The following is a 12,416-nucleotide window of genomic DNA, read 5'->3' on the forward strand; positions in this document are numbered from 1 at the left end:
CAATTTCTGAGTGCCCCACGCGTGACCAACATTGTAATAAGGAACCCCTTCCCATCCTAACGACTGAGGAGAAACTACCTAATGCAATAGTTGATTTTATAAAATAAAACGTTATCTTGCCCAACTTGTTAAAATATTGCTCTTACGTCACAAGAGCACAAGCGATTTTCACGCGCGCTAGATAAACCTATATTCATCGCGACAGTAGACTTGTAAAAGTAAGAGACTGTGGCATAAGAGCCACATTTAACACCAGAAGGACACGTTACTTTATAAAAAGAACTATTCGACTAAAAATTAGAACACATTTTAATCGTTTTAATAACAAGATTTTTTTTGTAATTTAATAAACTTTGTTGACAAATCATATGACAATAATTGAATTTATTAATTTAGAAATTCTTTAAAATCTTCAAAGTTTCGGCAGACCGCCGTTGATGTCGCTTTCGATTCCGCATTCGTCGGATCCTCGAAGGATTTTGAAGAACCCCTGTGCACCCCAGTCGTAGTTCCAGGAGTTGGCGACCAGCCAGTAAGGGGTGCTATCTTCGACGCCCCACCCGAGAATGCGCACCGCGTGACCTCCAAGAACTTCGCTGCTGTGACGCTGATAGACACCTACGAACAAAAAAGATATCCAGTTGTTGTGTTTGAAATTTTTATATTACAAAAGTAATATAACAGTAGTAAGTAGTAATAATAATAATCAGCTGAGCTAATACCCAATGCACCACCATAGGCCTAAGTCAACTAGCGACTTGTAAAGCCAATATGAAAAATGGCAAAATTTTTCACCTACTTGGAGAGTGTTACAATACGTTAGTCAGGAAACTTAACATTAAAACAATTAGAATTGTCATACTTATGTTATTATGTTACTAAGGATATTAGTTTAACCAAGAATGCATTCAGGTACTTAATAATATGTATCAATTCGTAGCTTGGTCGTGGGTGTTGCTTGCGTTCGTTGCTATGGTAACGCGTGTAGGTCGGCCATGACATTAAGTCGTCCATGGCGAGTACATCATTATTTCGCAAGATCGTGCTATTTTGCCTCATGATCTGTGAGTCAAATTAATTTAATGGCTATCGTTTCAAGGTGGGGCTTAGCTAAGACGTATGGCTACGACGCTACGAGTGAGCACCCAAAAGCAATAGCCTTTGGTACCATCATAGCATACATCGTAGCGAAAGCTAGCCTGTTTTTAATTTAAAAAGCGCAAAAACAGATAGTAATCGAATGTGTGAGAGAGTATCAGGGAAAATCGCAAGCTAAAGAACTTTTGGTGGAAAGTATGTGAGGCTGGGGTCTAGAATCTCCGCCATCCATATTTTTAGGTACTGAATTAATTTGTTGAATCTGCGATACCACCTGGGGTTTCAGAGTTTTCAATTTCAGTTGAATAACCTTGAGTACATAACTTAAGTTAAATTCTGGACGTGATGAGAAATGTGTCACAGCTAATTCGAAAAGGTACAACACTTTGATCTAACGACGGTGGAGCTACTATTAAATCACAAAACAATTGCCATTCCAGTGGACATGGCATTATGAAACGGCCAACACGAGAAGTTCATAGACTGCTGGATTTCATAATAATAATAATAAGCTAGGCTAAGCGGTAATACCCGAGGCACCACCCACCAAGTCATCGAGCGACGTTTAATGACACTAATTCACCGTCTGCTAATTCGTCGCAGATGCTTTGCTATTATTAAACATAAAGGCGTCTGCTTAGCAGACTCAAATCCAACAGATTATTAACTTATCGCCTTGGCCTCGACCTGACTTTATGTACACTTCAAAACCATTTTGAAACAGCGGACAATTCATCAAGTATAGATCAGTTGAAGTACGTACCAGATTTGTAGTTGGGGAAATCAGCGTAAACGGTGAAATCGGCTTCGACGGGGCCGTTGGTCATTATTTCAGTTTGGATCTTCTGGACATTCGATGAAATCGAGTAAGCTGACTGACCTGCACGAAGTAGCGAGAAAAGCAATCTTGTAAAATAATGAAATAGACATAACTTCGTAATTACTATCAAGTATTTAAATTCCTTCTAAACCAGGTGCTTCCAAACTTCATAATTGGGTTTTGGGACGGTTAAACGGAAAAATTTCCCCAGTGTCAGCCTCGATCAAAGGGCCACAGAAAAGTTTTGAATTTCAAAAATAAGCCTTTCACGCGCCGGTGCTATGAAGGGGCGTGCCAACCCCGGGGGCAGCGGGGGGCACTACTTTTTCCTAGGGCAGACTTTGGTTAGAGGTGTAGTTCATTCAGGATTCTTATTTTCCAACCAGTTTTCTATCTCTCGTCTTTTTTTCGGACGCAGCTTATTTAACAAGGTATGTGCTTTTAATATTGTTTTTGCCCTCGCTCTCGTTGACAAGCCCCTGGTCCTATGCCTTAACTGAAAGCACTGCACTCGCCGGTCCTATGCGGTGACAGAAAGCCCTGCACGCGCTCACTATGACGAAGAGACAAAGAGGACTTGTTGCGTATAATGTCGTATTCTGAAGTCAACCCAAAAGGTGTAGTCATTGTCAAAACGCGGAAGATAAGAAACTGACAAACTTATGCGAAAAAAATAATAATGAGAAGAAAATAGTGGTAAAAGTGACTAATAATAAATAATTGCATTAAAATGATAAAAAAATATACTAACTATAAATAATTTACATGGTGAAATTTTGAGATTTGAAATAATTTTTCCCAAAAGAAATAGGTGGCGTGGAAGTGAAAGAAGAATTTAGCAGACGACACAGAAGGTTTCAGGAAAACCGTTAGCTCGATAAAAAAGGAACTATAATCTTTTTTCTAACTCAAAATCTGTCAACTACTCCAATGTACTTGACTAAAATAGCCCAAATCTGTCAACTACTCCAATGTACTTGACTAAAATAGCCCAAATCTGCCAACTACTCCAATGAAACTGGACTAAAATAGCCCAAGTCTGTCAACTACTCCAATGTATTTGACTAAAATAGCCCAAATCTGTCAACTACTCCAATGTATTTGACTAAAATAGCCCAAATCTGTCATTGCTTCATAAAGATATTTCGGCATTTATAGAAAACATGATTGGCCATATTAGCCAGTATATGGTATTATTGGCCATGTCGGTATTTACCACTATTTTTCACACTATTTGACACCAGTTATTTACCACTTCGAAACACCGTACTATTACGCACCGTAATGTTTGTCATCATTGTAACTCGAGTTGAATCCTTTCTCGCACATGTGCACACATTTCGGGGTCTCTCCGCCTTCGGAGCAAGGAGGACGCTGTCCAGTGGTATGGTGCTCGCAAGGGGCGACCTTGTACGTTTGGCACCCTTGCTGCGTTCCGTATTGACCTCCACTAACAATGCCATCGCTCTTCCAGTATTCCCAAGCGGAGCCCGGGAATCCGCCATTGCATCTGAAAAACAATTTAGGCACGTTAGTTGCAAACGAATACGCTCATTTCACGGCAAAACGTGGGCGCCGCCATTTCCCTTCACTATGTCTGCCACTTCCCATCACCTAGCAGCTACTGCAGATGCTATTTGGCGAAACTCTTCCGATATTTCTACAATCCTTCTAAAGGCTTTTGCTTTGGTGCTTTCCCCCCTTTGGCGTGAGAAGGGATGAAGATTTGGTCCAATTTTAAACATTTAGATACGAGTGAGAAACCTTACTCATTTCATGAATTGTGTAATAATTATGATAACTTACTACTCTGTTACTATTCCATTTATGGTAGTGTCAAATTATGAAAAATGCACACTATGGCCACCTTATCTTTTTCAAAAGGTTCTGGCTGGAGATTTAGAAAATATCAAATGAAAGAAAAACAATTGTGCATTTCTGACAGCAAAGAAAATAAACTGCCCACAAAAACTAATAACATCAGTGCATGTTTTGTTGCAACCGCAAGATGTTAAATGTAATAGGCAGATGTTGGTTCGCTTTGCATGGAGGGCTTGCCACCACCCTCCTACGCATTGTAACCCGGCTACCTGAGTTAATGGCTTTAAAAGTCGCTTGATGACTTAGGCCTAAGGTGGTGCCTGAATCCTGATTATTATTCTTATTATTATTATTATTATTATTATTACTATTATTATTAATAAGTACTTAAATGACCCTTACCCAAATCCGCAGCCAGAGCAACACGTCAACAGGTCTTCGGAAGATACATGAACATTGACTTTTCCATTGGACGCGATGCAGTAACGATCGGACATGGCTTCCACAGCTCCAAAGGCCTAACAAGAAGGACAGATAATAATAATAAAGTAATTATTACCAAAATACTTTCTTTATGGGGGAAAGATAGGCATAACTGTGAGTACGTGTGCTGTTTAACAACGTGCGGACATGTTTACAATTGAGGTAGGCTGCGTAACCTTCAGCTGTTAAGGATATTACTATTTTTTATATTCAGATTTAAAAAAAAACAGACGCCCACACGTATGGTGTCAGTGTTGGGCATTTTCGTCAAAGAGCAGCTCAGCTCACTCACCGCTCTCCTCTCTTTTCGCTCTTTTTTGAGCGGTAAAATCGGCACTCCACTCATTTTCGTTTCGCGCTCTTTTAAAAAAACATTTTTCCGCTCAATTTCACTCATAATAACGAAAGCGCTCACAATGAGAGGAGCGGTGCCCCTCACTGTACGATGTTCCGTATTCATGCCGAGAAGCTGAGAAGAGATTCTTCATTTGAAAAGGGTTCCTCGGAACAATTCCATTTGCGTTGAGTTAGCAAATTCTCTCCCCGGTGGTTAACGGGGCTGGCCCCGATTTCTTTCGCTTTCCATAGAGAATTGTTGAGAAAGCTGTTGGCTGACTTGATGGTGCCTGAGGTATTAGCTTGGCTAATTATTAATTTTGTTTATAATTTTTCTCCCCTTGAGAACTCGCTAAAAAGTGGCCAGGGGCGCATCAAAATTCTGAGAAGGAATTCTTCTCTTGAGAAGAGTTCTTAGTGAGAATTTTTCTCCCGTGAGAACTTGCTAAAATGCGTCAAATGTAAAAAGATTCTGCTAAAGATGGCGGCTTACGAGAATGCCACGAACGTTGTAAACTAAGCCTTTGATATTAAATATTATTTTTACACGATTTCACGACAATATATGAAGGAAGAAAACATTTTATTTATAATTTAAAAGGAAATTATTCATCGGAAATTTACGAACCATTCTATATTCTCTGAAATTCATTTCCATCCACAAAAATATTATATTGTTTATTTTCTTCAGCATCAAGTAAACTGATTAGAATATTAGCTGCCATTTTTATTTATAATATCCCCCCTTTTTGACCAAGTGAGAATGTTCGGATGCATTCATAAAAGATATTGGCCCATGGTGTAATTAAAGTGTTGGTTGCACGAAATTTTAGCTATGGCTAATTAATGATTCATTAGAAAGATTAAACATTTTATAGCAAGTACAGAAAATTTCATCAAAATCGGTTAGTGGTCTTTGAATTATTATAAAAAGAAGTCGAAATGGTGGAAATCGAGTTTTTCAGCGAATTTCCACACTTCTAAAATTCTTCTCGGCACCCATGACGTCAGAAAATGCGAAGCGTATCATTGGCTAATTGTCTGTAATACATTTCCTTACATCTGGGATTAAAAGCTGGTTGATTTATCACCCAGGAAAAAGTTCTACGCAGTAGTAATTGAAATACGCATACACAAGCCTACCTAGTAGAAAAAGATATGAAACCGAAGGCTCTTTGTAAATTCTTCTCTAATATTATAATTAAAAACCTCTGGTTTGAAAACTTCTACAAGTAAGCAGAATCCCTCCACTTCAGTTCCTTCTATTTTAAGAATAAAACTACAGCTTTGATTTGCCCCAAATTGCTCGTGCTACGGAGGAGAGAAATTCGCCGAAAATTTCAGTATTTTGGTGAGCGAAAAAGGTCAGTTTTGTACTCAAAGTTAATACACTTAGGCTTCGAAATTTGTTTCGACAATGACATTTTTGGAAAGAGAACGTCCTGGGCTTCAAAACAAGCCCGCATTCATTCGTTTTTATTACTATCGATTTTTCGTGCAACCAACACTTTAAGTACTAATCGGGGTTTCTCGAGGGGTTTCATAAATTCAGTTTCTGGTAAACCTATTTTCCGAGTTTTCATCTTCGGCAGCCAGCCAATTAATTTGATAAAAGGAGCTTTCGGAGTTTCGGAGCACGGTGGCGATGGGTCCTTATTCATTCCGAGTGCATACATATTTAGTTTTCCTGATAATAATGATATCGGATTTATTTAAGTCAATTAGCCTTTTATTTGATAAATCGCTTTTGTACGGTAATGTTAGCCGATTGTTCTAGTTCAAGGTGATAAAGCTGTGGGAAAACCTTATCTGGAAACGAACAACCCAGCTATTATCGTAAAAAAAGATAATTAACTTATATTGGTAGGGGTAGCGTGGCCGAGCGGTCTAAGGCGCTGGTTTAAGGCACCAGTCTCTTCGGAGGCGTGGGTTCGAATCCCACCGCTGCCAATAAATATTTTTATATCAATTGAAAATTGAGAACTATTATTGAATTTAAATTACAACGAAATCGATTGATACGTTAATTTAAATTAAGCTTAAAATCGGGTCGGTTTAAGAAAACCGCAATCCAGCCATTTTTTCATTTTGAAAAAATTAACACCAGTTTAAAATTGTACCAAGTGAGAATGCTTGGAGATATTCTCACGTTTATCAAGATCCGATTAAGAAGAGTTTTATAAGTGATAATTACCAGCTTCTTGATCATGAACCCTATGTTATAAAAATGACGTCAGTTACGCCACCTGGCAGCTCTTAACATTATTACTATTTACATTAAGGTTTCAAAAACAGAGGCTCGAAAGTGGGGTGTTGCGTATTATTGCCAAGAGGGGACGCTGCGTGTGATCATGTGGCGTTCTTATATTAATAAGCGGCCAAGCAAAGAATATAAAACCCCAGGAATGGAAGGTGTAGCTCCGTCTAGTGGAACTTTTGCGCCACTCGTTTATAAAGAGAGACCGGGTTGCGGCAACCGTTTCCGGTTACTCTGATTTGCTTTGCTGGAAGTTTCTAGCGCAGACAAAACACGCGGCCAATAATATCAATCCTTCCATTCCTGGGGCTTTATAGTCTTTGGGCCAAGTCTTACCCAACATGAGCCGCAAGAGCCTTGGTCTCTAATCTCGGCGATGGATTTGCAGTTTGGCCATTGGGTTCTGGAGTCGAAGTTGTCGGGGATGTCTTTGCGAATTTCGATGTATTTCTCGGGAAGTTTGTATTGAGAGCTCTCGGCGTGCACTCCCATCAAACCTCGGATGTACTTCATCGAGATCTTCTCGTCGAAGTTTCGTCCAGCCTGTCAGAGTATAAATCGAGACATTTTAACGATTGAGCCGGACTTCGTGAATATCCTCTTTTCAAAACCCCTTCGAGGCATAAAGTTATTTTTTAAAATCTTGAAATCTTTCTTCAATAACAAATAAATCTACAAAAGCTTTAACTTTTCATAATATCTTGTACGTGCCATTTAAATTTTAAATTAATACTACAAAATCTTAAAATGGGGGTTACCGTCCATGTGGTGTTGATGTAGTTAATGTAGTCGATCATCTTTTGAGACAGAGGGTGCACCGTGCGAGGGACGATGACCCGGCTGGCGGCGATTCCCAAAAACGCCAAAGCAATCAGGAACTTCATTCTTCAAAAGATACGCAATTGTAATACCATTTTAAAAAAGCGCTAGCAATTCACGTTTCAGTAACACGGTCTGCAGTGACGTACGCGCCATCTAGTAGTAGAATCAAAAGCGACATTGACCCAAAAGTGTGTCAGTACGGTATAACGTTTAATGAGAGCTTGTCGCGAAGTAAAAAGAGGGAGTGGAAGAGGGGGTTGAAAATACGTCATCAAAATTTGAAATTTCCTCCACTTCAGCGGCGCCAAGTGAGGCGTTTTAGAACGTATGTCTACGGGATAATAAATCGAAGAGATAAAATCGCGGTAGACCATAGACTAAATATATCGTTGCTAGTACTATTCCAACTAGTAGGTTATGTAGTCTATTGTGAGACTAGCTCTCAGTAAATATTTTAACGGGCGCAAAGGTAGAGTTGACACACTTTTGGGTCTTATGTCACTTTTGGTAGAATAGAGAAATAATCAGCATTGAACTTTATTTTCTCCTATTGTTAAAAAAACTCAAATGCTTTCGAAAACCTTCCATAGATGGCGTTACGATAAATACTTAAGAGTAAGGACACCTGAGATCGTAATAAACCCTTCACCCGCGATTATACCCGTTTAGCTGAGCCCGGAAATACTGACGAACAGTCAGTAGTTGTACTTACATTGAAGTAAGAGATAGGTATGTCAACTTGTTGAGGTTAACGGTAATAGTGAGTGTCGGGAGCTGTTGGCTCGCGTGGCATGAAGGGCTTTCCACCACCCTCCTACGCATTGTAACCCAGGCCACCGGATTTAATAGGCATTAAAAGTCGCTAGATGACTTGGGTGGTGCTTTGGGTATTAGCTTAGCTGATTATTATTGTTAACTTAAGTATTTCTTTATAGTGTACTGAAGAAACGTGCATTTACTTCCAAATTCTCTATTAAAGACAGTATTAAAAGTTTTTACAACTTGGGGTATTTAAGAGGGCAGTAACTTAAGTGTCAATTCATACTCTGCCCAATCTGCCCTCATCATATACTGCTATAATAGTTTTACCATTGAGTTTTGTGGAATCTTCCTTGTACGGATCAGCTGGGCCACAAGGCTATTAGGAACACCCATGGAAAAGTCGCACTTGTGCCAATTTTTTAATAAAGCAGTAGAATATCCGCGGGCTCTTACACATTTTCATCTTAAATGTCAATTAACAGCGCTTCTACGGTCAAAATTTTTTAAATCGTAGATGTACCTCTTTGTGGACTTGGGTGTACTGATCTCGCTAAACACCCTTGGTATTATTTGCAGTACCCCAAAATTCTAATCTGTATTATTGATAAGTTAGATACTGTAAGATTTGTTGACTCTCCTATCGAAGCCGCAGCCCAAAATATTTTAATCTTATCAACCGACGAGAATCCGGATAAACATAATGCGAGTGTGCTCCTTTTCATATTCCAACTTGTTTTTGTTCAATTAAAAAGATATTTATTATAATTTACGATTAAAATTTTGTCGCTAAGCCTCGGTCAAAAGACGGTGAACGTGTGAAATTCAAAAACCAGCCGCTAATACATGTGTAGTCAATTAGTTCCCCTTTGTAAGCGTAGAAAATCGAAGCCAATCGTACCTAATACATTCGTTTGGAGAAGCTGCTGAAAGCGACATCTATCGTACCCTCCAGGTACTACGCTAGAGCAGACACTTGCTTTAAGTTATCTAAGGAGATGTAGGGTTCCCTATTAAATTGCAGACAACCACGGAGGCAGAGCCTTTACAGGGAAGTTACCATTATGAGAGATCATCCTTTTGTAGTTAAGAAAAACCTTCCCTACTATCATAAGTCTATAACTCGTCATAAGTCATACATGTAGACTTTAGAAAATTTTCAATTGGTTATCACCGTGAGTTGGGAAACTAACCAAGTAATATGCTTTTTCAGTTAACATAGAGCCACTTAACTATAACCTCGGAAAGCTGAACTTAGCGTTTGCTTAGCAAATCAAACACCAGCAACTAAGTGGCTTCTGTCGTTAGTCGTGAGGTGGCTCGAGCCTCACTGAAAAGGCGAATTCCTTTTTCCACCCTCTTCCGTCCTCGTGCTTTAAAGGGTGTATGAACTAAATAAGAAAAGACTGCTAACTCGCCTACAATTTAATTTTAGCATAACTAGCGCTAGTTAGCCCAAGATTCAGCTAAGCCTGGTGGCAATATGTAAAATTCGTTGATAGACGAAGTCTTTTTGGGGTTTGAATGACAATTTCGCCAAAACTGCTGTTATTCGAAGTAACAAAAACGGCGTTACGTTTTTTAATCTACGAAAAGAATCTCAAAATTTAAAAAATTGATCAATAAAGAGTGCACTTACCTCATCAGCTATTCGTGAAGATGAATATTGAAACAAAGCGTTGAGTCGAGTCTTATACCACTTCAGGACACAGAGATTATCAATCTGAAGTTCTGAACACGATAATATGATAGAGCGACGAATCAAAACGCGTACGATCCTAGCCTAGCGGCGCGGGCTCGTCTCAAATTTGAGACCGAACGTGAGTTTGAGACCGAGTACCTTATAATACATGTTAGTAAAAATCACGATTCTGATACCAGACCATCATTTTTTCATTGAGCTGAGTCTATTGAAACATTTATGAGCAATGTTTGACGTAATTTTAGAAATAAACCGAGCTGAACGATATGTCATCGAAGAGTATAGCCAGAGACGAGATCAATGACGTATTATCGATGAGTTGAGCCCGAGATGAGCTCAAAAATATATTATATGAGAGTTGAGCTTGAGACGAGCTCAAAGATATATTATAGAAGAGTTGAGCCAGAGACGAAACACATAAAAAATATAGACTATGTTCTTAGAACAATGTATTCGTTAACTTTCTGTCGAAGTAAATTATCGAGCTTTATCTTCTTAGTAACCGAAATCAGTAAGAAATAAAGTGTTTTCGCGGAGCAGAATTGATGTAGCAGCACTTGACTTAGTATCAATAGGGGTCCCTGGAACCGAGATCACAAGACCTCAAGATTTAGATTCCATTTTGTTTCCTTCGAAAATACGCCTCGAGATATTCACCCGGATTCACGTGCTCTGGTTCTAATCGCATTTTTACGCAAAATTAAAGATAATTCGAGATTGCATATATCTGTTTTAAATGAAGTGTAGTCTGAAGTTACAGTCGAACCATCCAGGCCAAAACATTTTCTTTTAATTTCTTCCCTTCTAATATCGTCGATCAATCCACTGAGGTCCAGATCAACTCTACCATCATCCCATGCCATACCCACACCCAATAGACGCCATTTTGGAAATTTTTTAAATAGTTGTAAAATCCGCTTTAGTGCTTGATTTTTACCAATAGTATATTGATTTATAAGTTTAGGGAGTTAAAACGAATATATGTTTTTTTAAATAAAAGTAATTACAATAATAAAATAGTTCCACCAAAGGTGTTGTTGTACACCATATTTATAGTTTCTCCGTTCGCATGGGAGGGATTATACAATCACCGTGTCTGTCTGTCACGTGCAAAGGTTAATCATTGCGTTCGCAGTTTCTCGTAGGATTGGCAAGACCACCGTGTGACGGTGAGCGTTAACGGATTAATTTGCGGTTGGGTTTGATTGGTGTTTTTTTTTCGTTATCGCTCACCGTCGCGACGGTTTTAACTCAGTTTGATTGGGTATTTCATTATTGTAATGTTTATGTGTAGGGTGTGAATGTTGATTTCATGTTATGACGGTTGTGGGTGTTAAGTTTGTTGTGTTTGTGTTATGATGGTTGTGGATGTGGAGTCTGTCTGGTTTGTACGGGCGTTTTATATCAAACTTCTTCAAAATGACTTTTGGACGGACCGAGTGCTGAATGCTATGCAACCTCTCAACGTCCAATGGCAGGGTTTCCACCAATTTTACACGGTATTCGTCTTAGTATCAATTTGCGATTTATTGGCGCCAGCCGGGAATCGAACCCGGGTCTGCCTAGTGCAAGAGATTTACTCTAAAAAACAGCTTTGGCGAATGTCCTTTACGAAGTTATAACGTTAGGTACTATAATTTATTCTACATCATTTTAAATATTTATAAATTGTATTAATCTTATATTTAATTAAATATTTATAAATTATATTAATCTTCTATTTAACTAAATATTTATAAATTATATTAATCTTATATTTAATTAAATATTTATAAAATATATTAATCTTATATTTAATTAAATATTTATAAATTATATTAATCTTATATTTAATTAAATATTTATAAATTATATTAATCTTATATTTAATTAAATATTTATAAATTATATTAATCTTATATTTAATTAAATATTTATAAATTATATTAATTTTATATTTAATTAAATATTTATAAATTATATTAATCTTATATTTAATTAAATATTTATAAATTATATTAATATTATATTTAATTAAATATTTATAAATTATATTAATCTTGTATTTAATTAAATATGTATAAATTATATTAATTAAATATTTATAAATTATATTAATTAAATATTTATAAATTATATTAATTAAATATTTATAAATTATATTTATTAAATATTTATAAATTATATTAATTAAATATTTATAAATTATATTTATTAAATATTTATAAATTATATTAATTAAATATTTATAAATTATATTAATTAAATATTTATAAATTATATTAATTAAATATTTATAAATTATATTTATTAAATATTTATAAATTATATTAATTAAA

General features: G+C 37.0%; 1 protein-coding gene and 1 non-coding gene across 3 annotated transcripts; one reads left to right on the forward strand and one right to left on the reverse strand.

The window, feature by feature from the left end:
• Positions 1–291: 291 nt before the first annotated feature.
• Positions 292–10,132, reverse strand: CtsB (Cathepsin B). Of its 2 annotated transcripts, none has more exons than XM_090157498.1 (7): positions 10,036–10,132; positions 7,574–7,700; positions 7,152–7,358; positions 4,142–4,257; positions 3,199–3,428; positions 1,862–1,978; positions 292–618 (listed from the first exon to the last, which is right to left on the reverse strand). In XM_090157498.1, exons 1-7 carry the CDS (start codon positions 10,038–10,040, stop codon positions 413–415), a joined length of 1,008 nt encoding a protein of 335 aa, XP_090013624.1. In that variant the 5' UTR covers positions 10,041–10,132; the 3' UTR covers positions 292–412. The 2 variants fall into 2 exon arrangements, with proteins under 2 accessions (XP_090013624.1, XP_090013623.1); XM_090157497.1 differs by lacking the exon at positions 10,036–10,132 and adding an exon at positions 9,298–9,374.
• Positions 6,427–6,508, forward strand: TRNAL-AAG (transfer RNA leucine (anticodon AAG)). The gene has a single exon. It is a non-coding gene; the product is annotated as a tRNA-Leu (tRNA).
• Positions 10,133–12,416: the final 2,284 nt, after the last annotated feature.

The sequence above is a fragment of the Leiobunum rupestre genome, chromosome 8, assembly GCF_980474605.1.
Source record: "Leiobunum rupestre chromosome 8, qqLeiRupe1.1.hap1, whole genome shotgun sequence".
NCBI lineage: Eukaryota > Metazoa > Arthropoda > Arachnida > Opiliones > Sclerosomatidae > Leiobunum > Leiobunum rupestre.

What these genes read in the sequence shown, in the direction of transcription:
- CtsB (XM_090157497.1), bottom strand. Translation starts at nt 9,335, where the DNA reads ATGTCGCTTTCAGCAGCTTCTCCAAACGAATGTATTAG. An exon ending in TCTCCAAACGAATGTATTAG is followed by an intron (nt 7,701 to 9,297) that starts GTACGATTGGCT and finishes TATCTTTTGAAG; the next exon opens with AATGAAGTTCCTGATTGCTT. An exon ending in TGCTCTGGCTGCGGATTTGG is followed by an intron (nt 3,429 to 4,141) that starts GTAAGGGTCATT and finishes ATTGTTTTTCAG; the next exon opens with ATGCAATGGCGGATTCCCGG.